This window comes from Patagioenas fasciata, unplaced genomic scaffold (genome assembly GCF_037038585.1).
Source record: "Patagioenas fasciata isolate bPatFas1 unplaced genomic scaffold, bPatFas1.hap1 Unplaced_14, whole genome shotgun sequence".
Lineage (NCBI taxonomy): Eukaryota > Metazoa > Chordata > Aves > Columbiformes > Columbidae > Patagioenas > Patagioenas fasciata.
The window spans coordinates 278,970-304,830 of record NW_027288555.1 but is presented as its reverse complement, the minus strand read 5'-3'; the positions used below and the strand labels follow the sequence as shown (position 1 = coordinate 304,830).

At 48.9% G+C, this 25,861-nt stretch overlaps 2 protein-coding genes across 4 annotated transcripts in view; both read left to right on the top strand.

Annotated features, from left to right (window-relative positions):
• Nucleotides 1-21,679, top strand: part of LOC139826743 (dynein axonemal heavy chain 9-like) — a 56,263-nt gene extending 34,584 nt beyond the window's left edge. Inside the window, exons 20-33 of the mRNA XM_071803143.1 lie at nucleotides 2,127-2,257; nucleotides 3,369-3,495; nucleotides 6,888-7,040; nucleotides 8,252-8,377; nucleotides 9,009-9,248; nucleotides 10,339-10,499; nucleotides 11,532-11,688; nucleotides 13,091-13,195; nucleotides 15,845-16,002; nucleotides 16,307-16,445; nucleotides 17,650-17,937; nucleotides 18,413-18,623; nucleotides 20,894-21,021; nucleotides 21,500-21,679. Of these exons, the coding sequence (XP_071659244.1) occupies nucleotides 2,127-2,257; nucleotides 3,369-3,495; nucleotides 6,888-7,040; nucleotides 8,252-8,377; nucleotides 9,009-9,248; nucleotides 10,339-10,499; nucleotides 11,532-11,688; nucleotides 13,091-13,195; nucleotides 15,845-16,002; nucleotides 16,307-16,445; nucleotides 17,650-17,937; nucleotides 18,413-18,623; nucleotides 20,894-21,021; nucleotides 21,500-21,664 (2,289 nt within the window). The 3' untranslated portion in view covers nucleotides 21,665-21,679. The remainder of the gene's footprint in view (nucleotides 1-2,126; nucleotides 2,258-3,368; nucleotides 3,496-6,887; nucleotides 7,041-8,251; nucleotides 8,378-9,008; nucleotides 9,249-10,338; nucleotides 10,500-11,531; nucleotides 11,689-13,090; nucleotides 13,196-15,844; nucleotides 16,003-16,306; nucleotides 16,446-17,649; nucleotides 17,938-18,412; nucleotides 18,624-20,893; nucleotides 21,022-21,499) is intronic.
• Nucleotides 21,680-21,908: 229 nt separating this feature from the next.
• The window catches only part of LOC139826742 (dynein axonemal heavy chain 9-like), a 32,932-nt gene continuing 28,979 nt past the window's right edge, over nucleotides 21,909-25,861 (top strand). For all 3 annotated transcript variants that reach the window (XM_071803142.1, XM_071803141.1, XM_071803140.1), the window contains exons 1-2: nucleotides 21,909-22,437; nucleotides 23,706-23,879. In XM_071803142.1, the coding sequence (XP_071659243.1) occupies nucleotides 23,865-23,879 (15 nt within the window). In that variant the 5' untranslated portion in view covers nucleotides 21,909-22,437; nucleotides 23,706-23,864. The remainder of the gene's footprint in view (nucleotides 22,438-23,705; nucleotides 23,880-25,861) is intronic.

Genomic DNA, 25,861 nt, shown 5'->3' with positions numbered 1-25,861 from the left:
AGTTGAGAGAAGGGAATGGAGCTGGTGAGGGGCTGGAGCACAAGTGTGATGGGAGCGGCTGAGGGAGCTGGGGGGTTCAGCTGGAGAACAGGAGCTGAGGGGAGACCTTCTGATCTCTGAACTGCCTGAAAGGAGCTTGGAGCCAGGGGGGGTCGGGCTCTGCTCCCCAGGAACAAGCGCCAGGAGCAGAGGAAACGGCCTCAAGTTGCGCCAGGGGAGGCTGAGGTTGGATCTGGGGAACAATTTCTTCCCCAAAGGGCTGTGGGGCATTGGAACAGGCTGCCCAGGGCAGTGCTGGAGTCACCAGCCCTGGAAGATGTATAGATGAGGAACATGGTTTAGTACTAGATTTAGGTTATGGTTGGACTCAGTGATCTCAATGGTCTCCTCCAGCTAAATGATTCTATGATTCTGGGCACACCTCGCTCACTGGGCAATATATACAGGTGCTGATAACCAGTGCCCTGAGGCTGTACCATGTGCCAGCAAGCTCTTAATATCCAGGAGCTATCTAATGTCATGTATGAAATTGCATCATGATTTACATTTGCATCCTGCTGGGCAGCTGTCTGCATCTCAGTAGCTGTCTGGCAGTGGTATGAACCATAGAACCATAGGATGTCCTGACTTGGAAGGACCCATCAGGATTGTCAAGTCCAACTCCTGTCCCTGCACAGGACACCCCACAATTCACCCCATGTGTCTGAGGACGTTGTCCAGTCTCTCCTTGAACACTGTCAGGTTGGGGCTGTGACCCCTCCCTGGGAGCCTGTTCAGTATCCAGCACCTCTGGGTGAAGAACCTTTTCCTCATGTCCCACTGCCCTCCCTGGCACATCTTCTACCATTCCCTGGGCTCTGTCACTGTCACAGAGAAGAGCTCAGCCCTGCCCCTCCTGCTCCTGCTGAGGAACCTGCAGCCCCATGAGCTCTGCCCTCAGTCTCCTCTGCTCCAGCTGAGCAAACCCAGGGACTTCAGCCGCTCCTCATACGGTTTCCCCTCCGAACCCTTCACCAAGTTCATGTCCCTCCTCTGGACACCCTCCAGTAGCTTTATCTCCTTTTCTCCTGTGTCCCCAGCCCTGCACACAGTGAATGCTCCAGGTGAGGCCGCCCCAGCACAGAGCAGAGCGGGACAATCCCCTCCCTGCCCGGCTGGCCGTGCCGTGCTGGATGCACCAGGACACGGGGCCCTCTTGGCTCCAGGGACACAGGTGGCTCAGTCAGCAGCTTCTCTTCCGTAAAAGAAAGACTGAAGCTCAAAGTCTCTGTAGCTGAGCACCCTCAGGATGCATCCAGGGCTGGGGGGATGTGCTGACAGGCTGTGGGATGCTCACCTGGAGCTGGATCTGTGGCGTGAGTGTAGGGAGGGCTCAACCTTCCAGATGGAGCCTTGCTCCTGGGGCTGAACACAGGGTAGCGTGGAAGTGTTACCTGGACTGCTTGGAACACTTGTTCAGTGTCCCGCCTCACTTAGGAGGCCTGACCTGGGAAGAAGGGAGGAGCAGAGATGTTTTGAACATAGCTTGCTTTATTCTTCAGTGTTTAGCTCCAGAAATTCAGAGTCCCTGTTAGATATGGAGCATAATTGTTGATGTGGGCCTCCGGTGCTGACGTGGGGTTTCCATACCCTCATTGAAGGCAAGGAAGGGCTCTCCTCTACAAGAGTCATCATACCCGTTTTGTGGATGGGTGCTGGGATTCCTGTGCTGTAGCAGGAGGGGAGGAGTGCACTCACATGAGGCTGGTAGCCTTTCCACGGTGTGGGAGCATCTCCTGCTGCTGCAGCCAGGGAAACTTGGTACTTCACCTGGACATGGGAGAGAGAGATTTATGAGGTTTTCCAAGGGGAATTAAATCCCATGAAAATGGTTGGTCCTAGACATTGCCTCCTGCATGGAGCACTTTATCCACAACCCCTTTGGGATACAGTGACAAGAAGGCAAGTGCCTGTTTGCAGACTAGTTTCAGGCAAGTCAGTGGAAGAGCCATTCTGGAATGGTGGAGGGGTCCCTGTCTGCACTGGACAGAAGGTTTTCCCCTCAACCCAAAGACAGCACCCAGAGGATGGAGACCTTTAGCACAAAATCCATGTTTTACCATGAGCATGTTTGTGTTGCTTTTTAGGACTCCAAACGCTTTGAAGGGATTGATGTGGACTTTAAAGAACTGGCCTATGAAACTCAGAAAACCCCAAATGTGGTTGAGGCCACCAATAAACCAGGTCTGTCCCAACAACTGGAGGACATTCAGAGTAGGTAGGTACAACTTCAGTCCCAGGATTTTGTCAGAGACTGGGATCAGCTCTAATAAGTTGGTTTAACCTGTGCTCCAAGGCTTTCCTTCTGGACTGTGCGTTCTTTGCATTCACACATTGAGTCTTTTTATTCATGATCCATCACCCTGAAGCCCCCAAGGTGGATTCTGGCTTTGCGTATGTGCAAACTCTTATCTTGAATATTGATTTGCACACATACAAAGCTAGGCACTCAGTTGGTTTTAATAACATGTGGCCTCACTGCCACCCCAAATTTGGTGTCTTAAATATCTATTTAGCAGTCCAAGCAGGGATATCTGCAGCAGAGCTGATCCCATGTGCTTTAATTAACAAAATTATCTTTGTGTGTGTACCCTTCACAGATGGTATAACTAAACTCCCTGAGAAAGACCTTAATGTCCAGAGATGGATACAGTTCTCACCTAACATATGAGCTACTCTACCTGGAACACACCTAACAAGTTAACGTGATAGCTGTTGTGTCAGTAATAACTGTCCATTTAAAATAGAGATCTAATTTTACTTCCTAAACAGATAAGGCCCGTGTTCCCCACAGAGGACTAACTGCATGTTATTTATGAACTTTGAAAGCTCAGCAGCAGTTTAACATGTAAACACTGAGAGATTCATTTTAGAACGGAGCAAACAAGTTTCTTTTCAGGCTTCACAAGCACAAAAAGCTGAGTAGGTTTGAATCAGACTTTAAAATGTGCTCATTAGAATAAAAGCAGTTTTGGAAACTTTCATCCTAGTGTGAAATCACCTGTGGCAGTTGAGAGCTTGTCTAAAACAGTAAGTCAGACTGCAAAGCCTTTCTAGCCTCTTCTTCCACCTGTGTTTCTGCTTTTTGGTGAGGATTCTCTGACTCTTTGTCTGTTTGACCCTTGGGAGTGGAGAGAGATCTATGAGTTACTATGTGCTTTGTTATCTATTTGGAAAATGCTGTAAAGGACCAGCCTGCAGGCTCAGCTCATGTCTGGCATTTCCCCATGGGAGGGGAGAATCTGCTCGATAACCCAAACTGTAGCACGACACATTAAAGGATATTCACCCGCCTGTCCTGGGCTCTATTTTTCTGCTCTTCTCCCCAGGTTGTCCCTGTGTGAGAAGGCTTTGGCTGAATATTTGGACATGAAAAGATTGGCCTTTCCCAGATTTTACTTTGTTTCTTCAGCAGATTTATTGGATATTCTTTCCAATGGCACCAACCCACAGCTGGTAAGCCTTGCACTATGTCACCTTCGCATTTTCCAGCTGTCAGTAATGTCAGGGTGGAAGATGCTGTCTAGGGACTCAGCTGTAGCTTATCCTTTCTTGAGTGCCTTTTCTCCCACCCTCACTTGGATTAACAATAACTCTTTCACTGCTGGCCTTCATCTGTCGTCTCTGAAAGGCAATGCGCACACTGTATGTTGTCCCATCTGTCCCTGGTGATGCTTGCAGATGGTTCTGAAAGCACTGCACAGAGCAGAGCTATGTTCTTGATACCATAAAAACAGTGGGTTTGTTTCTGCTGGGATACAGTGAGGTTGGGGGAAACCATTTCTTGAGGATCTCAGCCAAAACTTGTTGCTGAGCTTGGTTCCCCAAGCTGGGATGCCAGCAAACAGCATCTGTTGTTGAAAGAGCCACAGACCGATCATTCAAATGTGACAGTGTTGACAACCGAGGGCTTGGAGACGTCTCTGTTTTTAGGCAGAGGAGACATCTGCTAGTCAGCCACTTCTTCCTTCCCCATGCAAAGGTCTTTGGGATGGCCTGTTTACAGGGGAAGAGCAGAACACAGCCTGGAAGAGGTAAGACAGCTGGTGGTCAGACAGTGGCTGTGGCCAAGGCAGGACTTCCTTGGGTTGCCACCCACCCCTGCACAGCTCTGCTTGGCCTTGTTTGGGACGCATCTTTTATTCAGAGGTTGGTGCATAAAACCAGTCAAAACGTTCACAGCAAAAGGCGAGTGTTGGATGATGAACAAAGTTCTAATTCTGTCTTTTGGTAGCGAGTATTTTCACTTTCTTCAGGCTTTCCACCATTTTCAGTATTGATGTGAGCACAGGAATGGAGCAGGTTTGCATGTGTATTTGGAAATGCTGTTGTTTACCTCTAACCTTTAACGCTGCTTCTATCTGTGTCTGCTGCTGGGTGATTTCAGCCCACAGAGTATCATAAATACATAGTTGATTGATATTTAAAATGAAGAGGAAAAAAAAAACACAGGAAGCAAAGATACTGTGTTGAAATGCTCTGTTGAGTAAGAAGAAATTCCTGGTGTTTTCTGTTATTCAAAAGTATTTGCAGTAAAATCAAAGTAAATGTCAAGCAGTATCATACATAGATACACTCTCAGCCTTCCCAATGTAGTTTCAAAGTCTGATGATTCCTAAAGGAGGATTAAATACACAATGACATTATCCTCGTGAACTGGGTGCTGAACTTGTGCAGATTCAGGTGCGTTCGGGCTCTGGCAGCAGGATCGCAGCAAGTGCTGGGGTTGTGTCCGAACCCTCCAGACTGGACAGGGTCTGGGAAGGGGCAGCTGGGGATTTGTGACCAGAAGCTTCTACATGTAAGAAAAAGTTTCTACGGTTTACTTACGGTTTGAAAAGAGATAAGCTTATGGCCTCAAGATACGCTTAATGGCCTCAAGTTGTGCCAGGGGAGGTTCAGATTGGATATTGTAAAAAAATTCTTCCCAGAAAGGGCTGTGGGGCATGGGAACAGGCTGCCCAGGGCAGTGCTGGAGTCACCATCCCTGGAGGGGTTTAAAAGGCATTTAGACGAGGTTCTTAGGGACATGGATTAGTGCCAGAGCTAGGGTATGGCTGGACTTGATCCTGAGGGTTTCTTCCACCCAAAATGATTCTGTGATCTGGGGGGATGCTGAGTGCCCTGTGCTTCTCAGAGTCACTTAGCACCTCCCAGGGTTTGGCCCTGCTTGTATGTGTGTGAGAAGCTGCGTCCACTTGCAGCACAGCTCATGAGAGGAGGGTTGTAGTTCTTTGTGAGTCAGTGAGTCAGAATTAGATGGACAAATCCACCTCCACCCTTCCTTCTCTGAAAGCATCAGAGCATTGGGCATCTCACGCAGAATCCCAGAATGTCAGGGTTGGAAGGGACCTGGAAAGCTCCTCCAGTGCAATCCCCCCATGGAGCAGGAACACCCAGCTGAGGTTCCACAGGAAGGTGTCCAGGCGGGTTTGAATGTCTGCAGAGAAGGAGACTCCACAACCTCCCTGGGCAGCCTGGGCCAGGCTCTGACACCCTCACTGAGAAGAAGTTTCTTCTCAAATTTAAGTGAAACCTCCTGTGTTCCAGTTTGAACCCATTCCCCCTTGTCCTGTCACTGGTTGTCACCGAGGAGAGCCTGGCTCCATTCTCCTGACACTCACCCTTTAGATATCTGTAAACATGAATGAGTCCCCCCTCTGTCTCCTCTTCTCCAGCTCCAGAGCCCCAGCTCCCTCAGCCTTTCCTCACACGGGAGATGCTCCACTCCCTTCAGCATCTTGGTGGCTGCGCTGGACTCTCTCCAGCAGTTCCCTGTCCTTCTGGAGCTGAGGGGCCACAACTGGACACAATATTCCAGATGTGGTCTCACCAGGGCAGAGCAGAGGGGCAGGAGAACCTCTCTGACCTACTGACCACCCCCTTCTAACCCACCCCAGGTACCATTGGCCTTCCTGGCCACAAGGGCCCAGTGCTGGCTCATGGTCACCCTGCTGTCCCCAGGACCCCCAGGTCCCTTTCCCTCATTTCTCATCTCCCCTATGGGAGTTTTTCTACCTCTCTGCTGTAATTGAGAGAGGCAGCTCCTGTCTGGGACTGCTTTGGGAGCTTCCCCTTTCTGTGGGGACGTCAATCCTAGGAGAATCTCACCTTCATTGGCGTGGGGCGCGCAGTGATGCAGTTGTGTGTTACGCAGTGGTCTGGAAGAAGTGCTGGTGACCTGCTCAGCTCCCAGCAGGCAGATGCTGATGTTGAGAGCCCACAGCATCTCCCTGTTGGCTTTGCAGACTCAGATGGAGGTGAACAGGAAAGAACTGAATTATTCTTTTCCTTCTGGAAGAGTGCTTTTGGTGAACATGGTTGTTCTATAGGAGGTCTGGGCTGTTTATCATAGGTCTTAGGCAGAAATAAAGATCTTTCTTCTCCATGAAAGAGAATTTAGGATATTTCACTAGCACAAAATCAGTTTCTAGTAGTGGAAAAACAGGAAAGTTCATAGTGAAGAAAACTCCACGTTGTGCTGAGAATAGGATGAGGTGGAGAAATGGCTACAGACTTCTCATCACTACATGTAGGGAAATTTGGGGTAGGAGTCATGAGGTGTTTCAATGTTTTCTATGCTTTTGCTCTGTATGGAAGATTTCCCAATGGAGAAACATGATTTATTAAGGCATGTCTGTTTTCTAAATTACGTAGAAATAGGTGGAAGTATTACAAGAGACAGCAAGAGGCTTTTGTTGGCAGTACGTTGGCCACATTTGAGAAGATGTGGTGCTACCTAAATATCCAAGATATTTTGTTAACATGATTTTGCTTGTGACATGTATAGTGATCTTCATTCCGCTCGTCCTATCTCGGTTGCTTTATTTATACAACCCGTTTTGCAGGTGCAACGTCATCTTTCCAAACTCTTTGACAGCTTGGCCAGGATGAAATTCCAGCTGGACTCTGAGCAAAAGCCAACCAAGGTTGGCCTGGGAATGCACAGTAGAGAGGAGGAGTCCGTCAGCTTCAGCGAGCCCTGCGACTGCAGTGGGCAGGTGAGAGGGAAGTCCTTGTCTATCAAAACTGTCCGGTGGAGTCTGCTCCCCTGCCCCTCGTGTGAGATCCCTTGCCAAGACGTCATAGAGCTTCACTGCTCTCCCTTGGTGCATGAGAAAAGCTGGAAGAGGTGGTGATTTAGTACCTCCTTACACCACAACCTTTCGTGTCACTCTGGATAGGTCCTCACTAAGGGGGGACGTGGATGTCGCAGTCCACTGTGAGAGAAAGAGCTGTGCCATTTTTCTGACTAGGTTTTTAATTTGATTTTTTCTAAGACCTTTTGAAGGTTAGTCTTAAAGCTTGCTACAAATATCCTCGGTGAGGGAGGGGATGCAGACTGAAAAGAGACTAAGCTATTCCATAGTACCTCTGCACGGGTGTGTTTGGCAGGAGAAGGCCTTTTACCTGTTTCTCAAGTCTTCATTATTTCATACCACGAGTGAAAGTATGAAATGTAAGAATCAAGCTACTGCTCAGCTTATCTATCCTGGTAGTTTCACCTTTCTGCATGGTCTATTACAGGAAGCTAAAGTACGTAATACCGGCTACTGAGCTCCCCAGCAATGGAGCTTGCTGCGTTCAGTCTGTCTTCTTGTTGAGGGCTTTGCCTGTGAAATATGAAATTCAGCAGGAATTGTGTTCCCAAGTTTGGCAGCATCTTTCTTCTGCTGCTGGCAGACTGCCCACATCCCACCAGGGATTCTGTCATGGCCTGGAGGTGGAACACACCTGACCAAATTATTCATTGACGGAGTTCATTTTGGTTCCTCCTGTAGCTAGAGTTCAAGAAAAAAATCTGTCTTCTGTTCTTGGTGTCTGGAAGTAGATGCTAATCCTACAGTACCAGAATTAGCCAAATCTACCCAGTCTGAAGGAGGCTGTGAGGTTTGGTTAACTCATAGAATGTCCTGAGCTGGAAGGGACCCACCAGGATCATGGAGTCCAAGTCCTGTCCCTGCAGTGACAACCCCACAGGTCACACCGTGTGTCTGAGGACGTTGTCCAGTCTCTCCTTGAACACTGTCAGGTTGGGGCTGTGACCCCTCCCTGGGAGCCTGTTCAGTGTCCAGCACCTCTGGGTGAAGAACCTTTCCCTCATGTCCAGTCTAAAGAGAACTGAGATGCTTGCCTCATTTCCTATCTTCACTAATTACCAAAGGCACTTAAGAAGAGCAAATGTGTTACTGGAATTTAATCTCTTTTCCAGGTTGAAGTCTGGCTCAGTCATGTACTAGACAGCATGAGGGCTACTGTGAGAGATGAGATGACAGAAGCCGTCATGGCTTATGAGGAAAAACCAAGGGAACAATGGCTCTTTGACTATCCTGCCCAGGTATCTGCCACTGCTTCTTATCACCACTCAGGCTGGCTCGTGGAAAGGTAGCTCTTGGGTTCCCCATCAGTCCTGCCCTTCCCTTCTTTCAGCAGCTGTGGACAGGCATGTTTCTGGCCTCCACCTTGCTATCCAGGAGAGAGGGAGGATGAGTTGTCCTTTATCCTGGCGGTCTCCTGATGGAGTTTTCAGGCTGAGCTCCATGCTCTGGTTGGGGCTCTTGGTTGGGTGACAGAGCCCAGGGGCTTGGGCAGTGCAGTCTGTACAGCCAGAGCAGTGAGAGGTGCAGCAGGAAGGCAAAGTGGTGAGGCCTGATAAGAGTGAAGAGCCCCTCAGATGCACCTCTGACAACCTCGTGGTCTCCAACTCTTCCTCCTCTGCTGTGTCAGGCATGTGAAAGGTGCTGATTTACTTATAACTAGCTGCTAAATGTGTCTATCACTGATATGGTGTTTTAAATGAATGTCATGGAGCAGATCCTTGTTGTACTGTCTGCTGTGACTACTGTATGAAAAAATACTTAATTTCATGTCACGGATGTTTCATCCTTGATCTCCCTGTGGATCCGACACTCTTGAACATAAGGAAGCTCTGGTATTTTCCCTGATACTGAACCAGCCTATTTCCCTAGGTGGCGCTTTGCTGCACCCAGATCTGGTGGACAACCGAGGTTGGGATTGCCTTTGCCAGGGTGGAGGAAGGCTACGAGAATGCGATGAAGGAATATCACAAGAAGCAAGTGACCCAGCTGAACACCCTCGTTACCATGCTGATCGGGCAGCTCTCCAAGGGCGACAGACAGAAAATCATGACCATTTGCACCATCGACGTGCGTGCTCGGGATGTGGTGGCAAAGATGATAGCACAGAAGGTTGGTGTTGGCAGTTCAGCACAGTTCTGTGGGTGCTGGAGAGGGGGCTTCAGGGGGCCCAACCACTGGCCATTCAGATCACTGCCGGTCTCAGTGGGAGACGTATGACTAAATTTATTTCTACAATGTTTGTAGTAAGTGTGCAGAAAGCCCCTGTAAGCCTGCAGAGCTGTGCTGTGTCATGGCCCTGCAACACCAACTTGTAGTTGCTGCAGATTCACACCAGGAGTGAGAGCGCGGCACTGCGTCCTGGTGCCAAGACATGTGCTGGTGGATGATGGTGGTGTGTTGGGAGGCTGCTGGACTCAGTCTCAGTTTTGACTTTAGAAAGTAAGAAAAAGCATTCAAGCTTTGTTCTTTGTAGCGTCCTTTGTCTGGTGTGGGGCCACAGGGACTTATGTGGGACTCCCTTCTCCTGCAACACCTCTCCCACACTACTCCCCTGTCCCTGACACCATGCCAAGTGTTTAGCCTTGCAGGTGGGTGGGAAGATGCCCTGAATGTATTGGGTTGTGGCTCTTCCCTCATCTGTGTCATCTCAGAGGCAGCCAGGCTGCTCACAGGGTTTCTGTCTTCAAGGCTCAGCTGGGCTCAGTGGTGCCTCGGTCCAGCCTGGGGTGAAGTGATGCATCTGGACCTGCCTGCTGGTTGTGCAGAGAGCGCTGGCCATGCCTGTCTTTGTCCACCTGTCCCCAGTCTGTTTCCTTGGTGCTGTCTGCAACCTCTTCCTTGTCTAGATGGCCTCTGCTCCTTCTCTCACTCTGGTTGCGTTATGAGACCTTCTTCATGACTTGCTGCTTCTTAAATCTATTCAGGAGTCTTTTTGTAAGGCTCTTTCTCTTGGCCATTAATTTTTTCCTCTCCCACCAATGTGGTCACTAATTTGGTTCCTCCCCTTTACTGATGGGAGATGGGGAGGTGACATTTCTCACCGCATTGCAAGGAGGCGGCCTTCCACACCACACCTGCCTTGCAGTGAGGACCAGTCATCCCCCATGAAAATTTTATAGCAGTCGCTATTTTGGCCCCCGAGCTGCATGTGTCTGGCATCCCCGGCCTTCCTGTGATGGTGTTTGTGGGTGTGTTGCAGGTGGACAATGCCCAGGCCTTCATTTGGCTGTCACAGCTCCGGCACAGATGGTCAGATGAGGAGCGGCACTGCTTTGCCAACATCTGTGACGCCCAGTTCCTGTACTCCTATGAATACCTTGGCAATACCCCTCGGCTTGTGATCACTCCGCTGACCGACAGGTAAGTCCCTGGGACACAATGTCATAGCTGGGCTTTGCCACACAGGTAGAGAGAGAGATGCCAACCAAAGATGGATTTAGTTCAGACACCTGTATCCCTCTTGTTCTGTCTCCATGTCCCAGCACTCCAGTGGTCGAGCTCTAACTCTTATCTGGTTTTTGGTGGTACCCTCTGGGGAATTTGTACATCAGATCCCTGGGTGGGATTCAGCTCACACATTAAAACACTTGTGGGTGTCTTCCTGTGCACAAGATGTCCGCAGTCCATAAAGCTGGTGAGTCTAGAGAGCTTTCATCCCATCTTGAAGCAGACATCTACCTGGTTGCCTCAGTGGGGACACCTAGGGTTACTTGAGATACTCTGTGTTGTCCCACCTGGCTTCCAGCTGCCAATCCAGAAGTGTAAAAGTCTCCTATGGACCCCTTGTCATATCTCTCCACCCTATGTGACATTTCAGCAACCAAGAGCATCTCAGGTGGCTCTAGTCACCTGTGTTAGTCAGCTGCGTCAAGCCCCCAGGTATCATCAGGTTTTGTTGGCTATATTGACTACACCTCTGTGGCTTATACAGGTAGTATAGATACTCACATGTGGACACCACCCCAGTGTCCATCATCAACATGATGGAGAAACTTTGGGACTTGCTGCAGCTTTGAGTTGGGTTCACTCATAGGCCACCTGAGCAGGTTTCTGTCAGTGACAGGTCTTCCAGAAAAGCTGTCCTTTTCTCATACTGCCTGAGATGTGCCCAATATCCATGAGTTGTATGAGGATCCAGAGAGAACACAAGCTGGACATGAAGAGGTTTGGGCAGACCTTGGTGGAAGATGAGTATCTCTTGGAGAAAACAGAGCTGAGCAGAGGTGGTAATTAATGCCAAGAAGGCTTTCAGCTCAGACATGACCCCTGCTCACGTACAGCTTTTCAGAGGAGAGGCTCTGCTGAGTGCAATGCTCTAGTGCTATTGCCCTGCAGCCCACAGTTGACCTATTGGACATATTTCCTTTTTTCCTTCATCATTCACTGTGAAAGATGTTACATCACCCTGACCCAGTCACTGCACCTGACCATGAGCGGAGCACCTGCAGGCCCTGCGGGCACTGGCAAGACGGAGACTACGAAAGATTTGGGGCGAGCCCTGGGCATCATGGTGTACGTGTTTAACTGCTCCGAGCAGATGGACTACAAGGTATGGCTCCCACCTCGGCTGCAGTGCGGTCACATGGGGCTGGGGATGCTCAGGGCCCGAGCAAACCTGAAGGATGAGAGTAATCCAATGGTACCTGGGGTGCATTAGGAGAGGTATGACCAGCAGGTCAAGGGAGGTTGTTCCTTCCGCTCTGCTCTGCCCTGGTGATGCCACATCTGGAGTTGTGTCCAGTTCTGGGCTCCCCAGTTTAAGAAGGAATAACTGCACAGAGTCCAGCGGTGGGCTGCAAAGATGCTGAGGGGTCTGGAGCTTCTTTCTTGTGAGGAGAGACTGAGAGAGCTGGAGCTGTTGAGCTGGAGAAGAGAAGCTGAGAGGGATCTGATCAATGGGATCAATATCTCAGGGTGGGTGTCAGAGGATGGACCAGACTCTGTTCAGTGGTGCCCAACGCCAGGGTGAGGGGCAACGGGCACAGACTGAAACACAGGAGGCTCCATCTGAACATGAGCAGAAACTTGTTTGCTGGGAGGTGCCAGAGCCTGGCCCAGGCTGCCCAGAGCGGGTGTGGAGTCTCCTTCTCTGAGACATTGAAACCCGCCTGGACCCACCTGTGTGATCTGCTCTGTGACCCTGCGTGAGCAGGGCTTGGACTGGGAGATCTGCAGAGGTCCCTTCAGCCCCACCAGGCTGGGATTCTGTGATCACCTCTCTCCAAATCCCTGCTACACTCCTTTAAGCTGAATGCCTTTTCCTTCTCCTCCCGTTCCTTCTCTAAGATTTGCACAAGGTTCTTCAGGAGGCAGAGACCCGAACTATCTTCTCTGCCTCATTATGCATTTCCCTTCCTTTCTGGAGTTAGATTTCATGTGTAATTCTTCAAAAATGTTGGTCTGTTCAGTTGAGACCAAGGCTGTGCTGATAGTTGGACCCTGGTCGTTTCTTCTCGGCGTGCTCGCGACCTGGCAGCCCCTGGCACGGGGAGGGACCTGTCCTGGTTTTCTCAGGATCCTCTCCCAGAATAAACCCAAAACATAGTGAACCTTCAGCCGCTACAGAGCACTGAATCATTAGGCTGAGTCTTGCTCTCTGCCAGTCTGGCACGGTACAGTGATTTTGGTAGCCTCGGATCATATTTCATTTAGCTTATGGGCTCTCCCAGGAAACGGGGCCATCAGTAATTCAGCACAAGTGACCTTTAAATGAAGCTGGTGCACAGATATATCGAGAAAGTGCGATTAGCAGATGAAGTGGCAAGCTGCGCAGAGCTATAAATATTATAATTGAGTTGTGCCTGCTGTTTCCATGCACTTTTCTAAATACCCACAATAGACTGTAAATTGCTATAAATAAACAGGCTGGGAAATAAAATCAATTTTTTGCTGGAGTTGATTCCATTTATGATTTCACTCTTGTAATCTTTGTTTTTGTTTTGTTTTTCCAGTCTTGTGGGAATATTTACAAAGGCCTTTCCCAGACGGGAGCCTGGGGCTGTTTTGATGAATTTAACAGGATCTCAGTTGAGGTCCTTTCTGTGGTTGCTGTACAGGTGAGTGGAGAAACACTCATAAATAAATACAAACAGAGCAGAGCCATTCTGCAGTCTTTGGAGCAAGGGTAAAAATGGCAATTGCATATTGCCGGTTTCAGTTCTGTGTATAGGCAGGTGTGGGATTAGATCTCAAGATTAATCACATGAATATCACAGCACTGCCAAGATGTCGCAGTTACGTGCTGCAAAGATATTTGTCACTTTTCTTGCCCCAGTTACAGCATTTGTGCCAAGACAGTTCTTTGTAGCATCTTTTCCCAGACCACTACGCACCATGGCTCTGTACCTGTTCCTCCTCAGGAAAGCACTCGTGTCATTAATCTGCTGTGAGATAATTGCAGCACATCGTTTCAAGACAGAGAAGCTGCCTTGACTTGCGGCTGCTCAGTCTGCAATGTAGGGAATAATTTTCACAGAGGGGAAGAGGGGTGTTTGGGGCAGATCCGCTGGACTTCTGGGGGTTCCTTATCACCCCTGGTCAGGCACAGGTTGTGTGTCATACTCAGGAAATGGGAATACATTCAGGATTAATTTTCTTAACCTGTCTCCAAAGCTATATGGCTGTGGATTTAGTTCTGGTGTCTGTAACGACAGCTCTGCCAAGTGGCTTTGGAAGGTATTCCTGGCCAACTGGCACCATTCCTTGGAGGAATGTGTGCAGCCCCGTGGTGCTCCCAAAAGCCAGTGTCAGCTGGTGACACTCGGGAGCTGGAATCTGGGGCAGATCTGCGGCCCTTGCTGACGCGCTTGCCCAGGGTACCCTGACACCGTGGGATTAAACCTGGGACAGAGCTATTGGAGCGGTGCCCAGCTGGGCATGGGTGTTTCCCCTGGCGAATGGTTTCTCATCTCCTCTGTAGTTCAGCTGCTCAGTGCATTGTGTTGGTGAGTCTCGTGTGAAGCGCAGCAGCATCCCTGGAGAAGGGCTGGAAGGGAGACTGGCCTCCCCATCGTGCCAGAAAGTCCTGTGCTCTCGTGCTTATATATATAATCTGTCACTTCGCGTCCTCCTTCCCCTCCTCTTACCAGCCCATGAGGAAACCTGGCATTATTTTATACAGGGGAAGCCTTGGGGGGCTTCAGTGCAGAAAACTGAGGTGCCAAAGTGCCCAAGTTCTTCAGGATCCAACTGTCAGCTGAGTGCGTGTTTTAGGATCCTAATATCTGATTGAGGTGCTGAATTGTTCCTGGACTCCCTTTTGGGCTCAGTGTTATAGAAAGATATAAAGCTCAGAAGTTTCTACACTTCTGTAAATGTTTCGGTCAAAGACATTGTTCTTAACCCCTCCATGAACTCCTCATTCTTCTCATCTGTTTCACTCATAATTGGTACCTTATGTGGCATCCCAGAGAAGCCCCAGGCAGGTACAAGAGTTTATGTATCATTCCCTCTCAATTTCTCTTCCGTCAGGTCCTAGTTTAAAGTTGTCATTGAAAAAAAGTCTTTGAGGATCTTGAAATAAAAAGGGAAGCTGAACAAAAGAAGCCCAGGAATGACTCAACTGCTAATGGTTCCCTCGCTCCTGGCTGGAGCGTGGCAGCTGAAGAAAGCGGCACGGCCGTCATTCCATCATGGTGTCTCCTGGCTGCTATTAGGAGTGTTACCATGGCGATGTTTAATTGGCTGTCTTACTCATGCAGCTGATGTCGATATGGTTCCTTACAGGGAAAAATTCGATTAATTGCTTTACTTTGAGATGGCAAACAGTAGTGAGGTTAGAGCGGTGAATAGAGAGAGATTTGCCCCTCGCTGAGGTGCTGTTTGCAGAGAGGTGAACTCTTCGGAAGGAGAGGAATGAGCAGAACAAAGCTGCAATCAGGCAAATATAAAAAACAATATAATATTAGTGAGTGAAGGTGTTAGGAGAGGTTTTACAGCTTCTGCCTTCTGGTTTTGGTTTTAAATCAAACATCTGATGTCCCAAAATCTTTAAAAGTGATATCAAGTGGTCAGTTTACAACTGAGCTGAGGCCAAGCTTATTGGGAGGTGCTACCCCTTCTCTGGGCCTGGTCAGGGAACGGAGCAGGCACAGGAGGGTTTTGGGATGTCCTGAAGAGCAACGCTGTGTGGGGAGAGGTGAGATGGGTAAAGGGAATAATGGGCCCATATTGTGATAGACTTTGGGGAGTGCGTTTGGGTGTTGGCTGTGTTGTGGATACCTGTACTGCCCTGTGTCTCTCTCACACATCAGACCTCTGCTGGGCTGGCTGGTTCAGAGATGGTGGAGCCTCTGGTGGTGTTTTTGCTGTGAGATGTGCTGAGCAGTGTCCCACAGGTGATGTCAAAAGCCAAGGTGAATGCAGGCAGTGCTGGGGACATTTCCCGCTCCTGAGTTGCTCTTCCTGACCCACGTTCATCATTGTCTCATGGAGCAAAGGTGTGAAGTCTTGCAACTCCTTTGCATTTTGACTTTCCACTCTCTTCAGCTCTTTCTTCTGCTTTGCCAGAGTTTGACTGAGATGGGAAATTGATATTGCCATGCTGATGTACTCCAAACAGTGTATAAAGCTTTATGCTGCCGGTAAAAAATAAAACAGTGATTAGCCCCATTTGTCACGAGGCCAAGAGTAACGAAGGAAGCACCGTTGTCTGATGTGTTTTTCATAAGTGAACGCTGATACTATAGTACTGTCTTGATTTCTAGGTGAAGAGCGTGCAGGATGCAATACGGGAGAAGAAGAAATCCTTCCATTTTCTTGGAGAAGACATCAACTTAGTACCATCAGTAGGCATTTTCATCACCATGAACCCTGGTTACGCAGGGCGAACAGAGCTACCTGAGAATTTAAAAGCTCTCTTCAGGTGAGTCCAGGTCAGGGTTTGTGACCTGGCAGAAACTGTCTTTTGGAACATCCAGGCTCGACCTCATGTCCTTGGGGAATTCACTTGCACAGGGCATTCGCAGGTAGTTTAAGCCTTGCACAACAGGCCTGGGTCTGGGCACGCACAGGCAGGGCAAAGGAGCTCTGTCCCTTGTCGTGGGGAAGGCAGAGGGTGACCTGGCTCGTAAAAGAAGGCCTAGAAGATGAAGCTGCAAATGCGCTGCCTGTAAGACCTGTAGTCAAGAAATACTTGTTCTGCAATGCCTCCTCACCTGTCATTTCAGGCCGTGTGCGATGGTTGTGCCAGACTTTGAGCTGATCTGTGAAATTATGTTGGTGGCTGAGGGATTCATCGAGGCCCGGGTGTTAGCCAGGAAGTTCATTACTCTCTACCAACTCTGCAAAGAGCTCCTGTCCAAGCAGGTGAGCCTGGTTCTGTGGCTGAGTGGTATGATGAATCTCCAAAATCAGCAGAAACATGGCACTGTGCTGCTCAGCTCCATGGCTAACGTTTCACAGCTTTTATTTAATGGCTGCATTTGCACTGGCTGCTGGGGGAGGAGAGGGTTGGTGATCATCGGAGCAATAAAATTTCCAGACTGCTTTACTGGAGCATCTGCAGGGACAAAAGCATTTGACCAGCTGCATTAATGGGAGACCTTTCAGTGAGTTTAAATGACACCATGTCTGGGGTAGTATTCAGTGACCTTTTGCTTTCCAGTCTCTTCCTGTTGATTCTCCTGCCTGCAAAGGGTTTATGGTGTCCCTCTCTGAGTTCAGCCTTAGGCTGGTTCCAGGTCTTGTTAGAGTTACTGTCAGTGCAAAGCAAATCAGATTTTTCCTTGTCATTATTTGTGTAGATCGAAGCTGGGTCCAGAGGAGACCTGAATCAGGATTCCTGATGATACAAACCTGATCTTGGCTGTGCCAGCATGAGGCTGGGTGGGATATGCTCTGTCGCAGAAACTTGGTGCTGTGCCTTGAGGGGCCTGGTGGAAGCCATGGCCTCCCACACAGAGCAGTCAGCTGTCGAGCTGTGCTCTGGAGGGTGTTAACAGGACAGAAATATGAACAGTTGTTTGTTGGCTTGAGAGTTCTTCTCATGCCGTTTTGTGGTACTTTTTCAGCAATGTCTTTACTGACCCCTTATTCCTGGACCTCCTCTGAGACCAAACAGGCTTGTCATCTTGTGATGGGCAGGGTGGAGAAACTTGGGTCTTTGGGGCCTCATAATGGACTAACAAGCCTTTCACCTTGGTGGCTCCTGCAGATGCAGGGGGCTGGCTGGCCTTGCTATAGGTGCTTTATGATTTAGGTGAAACAAATTGCTTTGGTCTCTGGAGTGCAAATCCTGCTGCTGTCTTACTGCCAACTGTGAGCCCATGTGATGGTCTGAACAGCTGAATTATTTGACTCTTTAATACTGTCCCTGACGGGAATCTCACCTACTGAGATGGAAACCAGGTCACTCAGGCTGGAGAAGGTCTCTGGCCACAATGCAAATAACAGATTTAGATGTATTTTCATTGCTTACTAGTCTGGCAGTTTGGGAATGGTGGTTCTTCACCCTACATGGTACTGTCTAAGCATAAACTCATGCCTCTTCTTTTTTCTTCCTCTGGTGTAGGATCACTACGACTGGGGCTTGCGTGCCATTAAGTCAGTGCTAGTTGTTGCTGGCTCCCTCAAGCGAGATGACCCAGAGCGACCCGAAGACCAGGTTCTGATGCGCTCTCTTCGTGACTTCAACATCCCCAAGATTGTGACGGATGATGTGCCGGTGTTTATGGGGCTGATTGGGGATCTATTCCCCGCACTGGATGTGCCTCGGAAGCGTGACCTGAATTTTGAGTCGTTTGTGAGGCAGGCTGTGCTGGACCTCCGGCTGCAGGCTGAGGACAACTTTGTGCTCAAAGTAAGACCAAGAGATCTTCTGCTACACCCACATCGCCATCAAATCATTTGGGTTTTCTCAAACAGCTTTGCTTCTACAAAGAGAGCTCTGCACAGCATTGTCCTTGCAGGCAGATCTCGCTGGAGGGCAGTCAGCTGTGCTGGGTCTGAGGCAGTTGCACCTGCTCCTGAAGTCAGCACTGGATCAGTCTCTGGGCTTCCAAAGGGGCCAACTTTTGTAGGCTCATGAAAGTGTAGCCCCTGGAGAGCAGGGCCTCATCAGGTGGTGGTTGTCAAGTATAAACAGCGCTGGAAGTTTATCTGCAGGCTGAGGATTTCACCCATTGTGATTAGAGTGGCTGGACCAAACTCAATTGTCAAATCTGCTTGTGTCTCAGGGTCACGTCTTTCTAAAGAGGTGGCCCAGTGGGACCTATTTTATAGACCTGAACTTCAGTTTGGCATCTTTGTCTAAAATTTGGGAGTGTTTTTCTCAGGTGGTGCAGCTGGAGGAGTTGCTGACGGTCCGGCACTCTGTCTTCGTGGTGGGTAACGCGGGCACGGGCAAGTCTCAGGTGCTGAGATCCCTGAACAGGACTTACCAGATAATGAAGCGACGTCCTGTCTGGACAGACCTCAACCCCAAGGCAGTCACCAATGATGAGCTCTTTGGCATCATTAACCCAGCAACAAGAGAATGGAAAGACGGTAAATGTCATTTCATGTCTGAAATATGTAGATAAAGACGGGTGTTTTTAATGAATTTCCCGAGCAGCAGCAGGGTGACTGGTTCTTCATGTGCAGGTCTGAGAGCCCAGGTGCTTGTCTGCTGCCTACAGCCACATGACAGTTTGTTGTTGAAAGGATACACAGGATGTTTTAGCTCTTTGATCTTCAAATGGGAAATATAGCATAAGCCTACTTGATCCTATTGCCCTAAGAATAATTTTAATGCCCATTAATACCAACACTTACCAGTTCCTAAGTGGGGCAGGCAGTTTTTGGGAGTTGGCTGGACCAGTGATGGAAGAGATGTCCCTCCTGCACTGTGGTGTGCACTGGGACCCCAAAAAATGTCCCATCCCCAGGTTTTCATTGCTGATAGCACGCACAGCAGCCTTAACGTCAGTTTTTCCACTCAGTATGGCTGCCCGATCTCTGTAGCACACCAGCGTTTGCCAAGCTGTTGATCCTGCTCACTCCTGAGGAACATTTCAAACTTGCTGGAAGATTACAGAAAATCTGGAGTGGAAATGTTGGGTTGTGACTGATACATAAAGGCAGCTTCGATTTACGTGTGCGGCGGGTTTGGGAGGTGTGGGGGAGGTGAGGGAAGACATTACCATGGATCATCCACAGCAGCAGATGAGCTGCCACCCACCTCCCCTGGCCCCGCCATGGACCCTTCCCGACCCCCTGCTTTGCTCCAATGCCAGGTTAATTTCTTTCTAATTGTAATTAGGGAGCCTAAATCAAAGTGGCAGAGGGAGGTGCAGGGTACAGCCTGAACTGTGCAGACTGGCTGCAGCAGTGGCTGCAGATCGAGGGCAGCGGTGACACCGAACAGCAGGAGGGACATTTTACAGGTGACTGTCCAGTGGTTTCTGGCCTGCGATGGTTTAAATGAAATAGTGGCACTCCTCCCTGAGCTTTCAAGGCAGATATTTTCTGCAGTAACCATTCCTGAAAATGTTGTTTCATGTTGTCAAAGACCAGCAAGGCAATCTTCACCACAGCCTAGCAAGAGGTGACCTGTTCCCTTACAGATCAGCCCCTGCTTTTCCGCTCCCCAGTTTTATCCTGTCACATTATCAGAAGTTGAAAAGGTCCTACATGTTAGGTGGTAAAAGGTCCCATATGGGAATCCCAAAAGTGTTCTTTGCAGAACAAAACTCTTCTTTTAAACCCCAAGAGAGCCGTGTGCTGTGGATGCACAAGGTCAGGACAGAGGCGCTTTCCTCTCCCCGCTGCCGCGGTGTATCCGAGGGAAGCCCTGATGCCCTGAGACAGCAACTGTTTCTGATGCTAATAATGTCGGAGTGGTTCCCAAGGCGTGTGTCCAACACGTAAGGAACTGGCTGGAGGCAGAGGCACTGAAGCGTTATTTTTGTTGACCCAGTCTCGGGATCGCACACCTGTTCCAGGTGAGCCGTTCTGCGTTTGCTGAGCACAAGCTTTGTCTTCAGTCAGATGGTGCCACCAGCTGTTCCTGATCTGGATCACAAAGAAATAGCTTGTCCTGGAGAAAAAAAGAAAAAAAAAAGAGTTCTTGTCACAATTCACTGGAAGAGAGGCTTTTTTTTAATGTTTGCCTGATGTTTTTTCATGAAGACCAGCATCTCCCGAGGTATTTTCACATGTAGAGGAGAGCAATAGTTTTGTGGAGTTTTCATTTGCTCTGCAGTGCTGCTGCTCTATTCCCAGCCTTCGTGGTCTTCTTAACATTCATTATTTACTCCCCTTGAGACTCTGTATCCTCTCTCTCCTTGATTTTACCAACATTTTGTTCTGTCATTCAATGTCATTCTGTGCTTGTTCTCCCCTCAGTCTCACTAAAGCCATGACCCAGCGTTTAATGCATCTTGATTGCCCTGATATACTTTGAGCCACAAAAAAATATTTATAAGGATTTCCTAGGCATATTCAGGTGGTTTTCTCTGCATTGTATAACTCATGCCGCCTTTTGCCTTTGAGTAGCTACTCTACATTTTTCTTATCCCTTATGATTCTCGGTGGGAATGAAGCTCGTGCGTAGGTCTGCAATCATTTTCAGTAGTGATAACTGATAACCCTTTTTTCACTTTAAAGCAAACTAGAACCGTATTGTGATATAGTAATATTTACGTATAGGCACATAGAGTTTTGCATGTTTGAGAGGAAAGCATTAATTAGAGTAATTTTTACTGTGTTGCTGGAGAAAACCGTTAGAGCAGGTGTCAAGTTCAGTGTTCATCACCATCTTCCTGTCACCCTCCCAGGCCTGTTTTCATCGATCATGCGAGAGCTGGCCAACATCACGCATGACGGTCCCAAGTGGATGGTACTAGATGGAGATATTGATCCAATGTGGATTGAGTCTCTTAATACTGTGATGGATGATAATAAGGTAATGAATATAAGTTAAAGAAGGAGATATTCTTTGACTGCGTGGCATGGTTCAGCCTAAAAATGCAGATGCTGAAATAACACCTCCTAGAATAATGCGGTTGTGTTTCTTCAGATACACCAAACAATATCACATATAGAAAATGGTGCATGAGGGGAAATAGCTCAAATCATGGTTTCATTGTAATTTCCCTTCCTGGAACTGGGCTCGTGGATAATCACAGATGTCCTGATTGTAACTCCAGGCCCTTCAAAAATAGGGTGGGGTCATAATTCCACACCTTTTTCCGCCGCTCGAAGGGAGCGCTGTTCCTTTGAGTCATGGAAGACAGTTCTACTACCTGCTGGAAATCAGCTGCATTCCCTCAAGGAACTGTGCTGGCAGCAACCAAGCTTTTTAGTGCAAAGTGCTGAATGCTTTTCATTCCTGTTCCTGGGGAAGATGTCATTCTGTCTGTCTGTCTGTCTGCCCAATGCAGGTGCTGACCCTGGCGAGCAATGAGAGAATCCCTCTGAACCCAACGATGCGGTTGGTGTTTGAGATCAGCCACCTGCGCACAGCCACCCCAGCAACCGTGTCCCGAGCGGGTGAGTCCTGGCCTGAGCTCCGCACTGGGATTTGCCGTGAACCCAGGAGGATCTAGTGCCATTAACCAGTCTTCTGTTGGCCAACTTGACTCCTGTTGCAAGTACCCAACCTGAGATCACAGCGGCCGTGGGTGGACAGGGCAGGTTTCTGACAGACAAACTGAGGATCCTGACCCCAAATGCACATGTGGAGCTGTCATCATCCTGGAGATTTACCCAGAGCACTCTGACTGTTGGTGGGTGATCATGGCTTCAGCGTTGCTGAGTGCTCCTGTTGTGCAAAGCCCTTTGGATGGACTTTATGAGGAGAAGGACAGTATCTGTCTCAAAGAGTTCTTGATCTTCTGAAGAAGTGCATGAAGTATGGGAGAAGGGAATGGAGGTGTCCCCTAGTTTTACACATGGGGAAATGGGGCCCAGAGCAATGAAACTGCTCAGACAAGACAATGTTCTGAATTTAGGGCAAGGTCATGAAAAGCGCCGTGGTTTCAAGGGTGAAGTTTCTTCACTGTTCATGTTTCTACTCTGCAGTGGGGCAGGAAAAGGGGGCAGGTAATGGGACGTCCCGTCATATTTGATAGGGTTTTAGTTGTGTGAAAGTACCTGGTAAACTCTGCTGGAAGAAAGGAACAGTTTCTGCTATGTCTTTACTATATGTTCTCTCTTACCCTGGGCCTAAAGGGATCCTGTACATCAACCCGTCGGATCTGGGCTGGAATCCTCCAGTGAGCAGCTGGATCGACAGGCGAGAGATCCAGTCCGAAAGAGCCAACCTGACCATTTTGTTTGATAAGTACCTGCCCATTTGCCTGGACACCCTCAGAACAAGGTACCATCTGATGAGTGATTGTGTCACCCGTGGTGAGGGCATGGGGACACCTGCCACTGTCCAGCCCAGCTGTGCTGCGCTGGGTTGTGCTGCACATGATCCTCCTTGCCCCTGGAAGCCCTGAGCATCATTGGCTTAAGCTCAGAGAACCAGCAGGGCGAGGTGGGCAAAGTGACGCTCCTGCCTGTATCGTGTTGGTCAGATCTGGTTTTCATCTGATTTTGATTTGATTTTTATTGTATTTCCTGTATCAACTCTCTATCTCTTGGAAAATAATTCCGGCAGATCCCAAAGAGAAAGCTTTTCAGCCTCCTGATGTGTCAGGCTAGACCTGAGCCCACTCCACAAGTTATTTTTCATTAAGAACTTGGGTATTTGGAAGGGTCCTAGTGCTTCTTGGCTTGATTTGGCTTTAAAGCAGTGTCCACAGGGAAGTCATGTGGTTCTTGCTTATCATCATGTGAAACCATTCTCTTTCTCATACTGTGGTGAGGACTGGCCAAAGTAGAGTCCCAGAAAACTTAAGGGAGCATCTCCCATCCTCTACTTGCTTCCTATAGTTGCACTTTCCTTTAAAAACAAAAGAAAAATCAGTGAGCATGGGAGATGTCAGCCAAAAGGGGGATGTGTCAGGAGGGTCTGGAATCAGGACTTAAACATTGTGCTAGGGAACTTCTCTCTGTGGGACCAAGTTGGTTTTGACTGTTGGTAGCAAAGTCAATCGGACGTTTCCCATTCTGTTTGCTGAACATTGTCTCAGAGCGTGAAATCCACGGGATTAGCTGCAGGCAACCCTGAGCTGAGTGTTTTGGTAGCTTGCTTAATTCAGAAATCGTAGAACCAACCTTTCAAATAGCTATAATTACTTTATGGAGGACTTCAGTGCAGCTACAATATTAGTTTGGAATTCTGTAAGTGTAGCTTAAATGAATGTAAAATGGCAAGATGAAAGGGTTTATTTTATTACTCCTCTATTTGACCGCTTTTGAACTCATCGTGCTCGCAGGAAATCATTGCCTTTAGCAAGTCTTCCATTCTGCTTCTTTCAAGAAGATCAAAGTTTTAAAATGCTTGAAACTTCTGATTATTGTTATTACTTGTGTATGTGCCGGTGCCAGCGGGTCTGAGTGTGAGAATGGGTGTTCTCTTTATTGTACCTGGGAATAGGACACGTACCGCTGACAAGCAGAATGCCAGTATTCTGAAAGAGCATTTCTAGTCTTCCTGGGTTGTGATGGACGTATTGCTTTCTAATTTCCATCCCTTAGATTTAAGGAGATTATTCCCATTCCTGAACAGAGTATGGTTCAGATGTTGTGCTACCTCCTTGAATGTCTCCTGGCAGAGGAGAACACACCTCCTGACTGTCCAAGGAGCTTTATGAACTTTACTTTGTCTTTGCTGCCGTCTGGGCCTTTGGTGGATCAATGTTTCGAGATCAGGTAAGACGGAAGATGCCTCTTCAGCATCTTTCACACAGTTTGTTTGTGTGGTTTTGTGTTGTTTTGATTTCTTCATACTTTCTGAAACATAGTGCTATGCCAGTAATGCTGTTTTCCTGGGGCTCTCATATAGGTGATAATAAACTAGAAACACAACAATTCCTTTTACGAAAGGCCTCGTTATCCAGGGTGTAACACCACCGGAGAACAGCTGAGGGGTCAGTGGTAAAGGTGGAGGGATGTTTGCTTATGCAGATGCATTTCACTGGGGAGAAACATAAGGTTAACTTATAGAAGCCTGTGGATGTGCATAATGTGATCAAATTAAGACTGATTTATCAGATGGATGTATCAGTGGAGCAGTCTTTCAGCCTTCTGACTGCACAGGTAGACGTGCTACATAACACAAACCAGCCGGTGTTTTGTCACCAGGGCAGAGCAGAGCCGGAGGAACAACCTCCCTTGACCTGCTGGTCATACTTTTCCTAAGGCACCCCAGGTGCCATTGACTTTCGTGGCCACAGGGGCACACCTACTCTTGGGTGGTTGCATCCCCTAGTCAGAGGACGCCTTATCCTCAGATCTAAAGTGTGTAGTCCTGATGTCTGGGTCTGCCCACACTGCACTGCTGTCAAGGGCTTGGAGATCCACGTCTGATCTCCGCTGGGCTCGTGTCAAACTCTGTGTTGTCTGGACTACGCGGGAGGTCTCTCCACGAATGTAACACCAGACACCCCTCCCCAGCTCGGGTGGAGGCACTGCCGTTCTTGATGGCTGCTCAAGTGCTCCCAGGGGTCTCTTTGTGTGTTTTCATGTACCTTAACGCCAGACCTAGAGTGTCTGCTGGTCTCTTCAGATTTGCTCCATGCCAAGGATCAGATGCTTCAGGAAGTGCTGAACAACACAGCTCAAGCTCAGCTGGGTGCTCACTTGGTGCCATCACACCTTGTGACCATTGAATGAGCTGTGCGAGACCAGCTTCCTTGGTCCTTGTGGAGCCTCCATTTCCCATGTGCCAGCTGGGAAATACTCAGCCTTAGTGTTGCCAGTCTAGGATGACTTAAAGAAACAAAACAAAACACAATAAAGCCTGGGAAGCACTACTTGTCTTTGCTTCAGCAGTACAAGCGCAAGTATGCTGGTGTGCGGTGCTGTGGCAGCTGGCCGCTGTGTTCCCCATGCCGCACAGTCAGTCTCGGGTGCATCAGGCCGGGCTCCTGCCTGCGGTAGTGGCTCTGGGTGGGCTGCAGGAGCAGCTGCAGGCACAGCGACCCTCCGGGAGGCTCCGCCGGGAGCCTGGCTGTGCGTTACTGCCCGCGATGCTCTGTAAATGTCAGAGCTGAGAGTGCGAGGATACAGCAGTCCGAGCAATGGGGAGCCTGATGAAAAATGATCCAATATAAAATCTGTTTATTGCTTTCCACCGAAGGTGCCCTTCGCGCTGACCTTTCGCGGCCGAAATGTCAGGAGAAACAGTCTGGGAGGCTTCCCACTACTCGGTGCTTGTTGGTGGGTAGCGGGGCCCCTGTATAAAAACAGATGATAGATTTGCCATTTCCTGGCTCTGAAATTAGCGGTCATCCATATGGGGTTTTATTAAGGAAGTGGTTTGAATTCCACACCGTTCTGGCAATAGAGCTGGGGCTGGAGTGGCTCCATTTAACCGCGGGGTCAGGGAGGGCGGGCAGCGCGGCACAGCGCGCTTGCAGGCGGTCTGGCTGTGCGGGGTAAGGGCACCCTTGTGGGAAAGCTTTTAGCAGCCACGCACGTCCCGCTCCACTGCGGGCGACTCTGCTGCCGCTGCTGAGGAGTTAGAACAACAGGAGAATGGAGAATTACAGGGATTCTGCCTCTCTGAATAGCATGAGTCTGCAAAATCGTGGATACTATTAATGTGTTTTTCAAATCCACTGGTCTTTTGAGGGACTGTGGCTCAGGAGGCTTTATGGAGGACACTTGGTTCAGTTCAGCAACAAACCCAG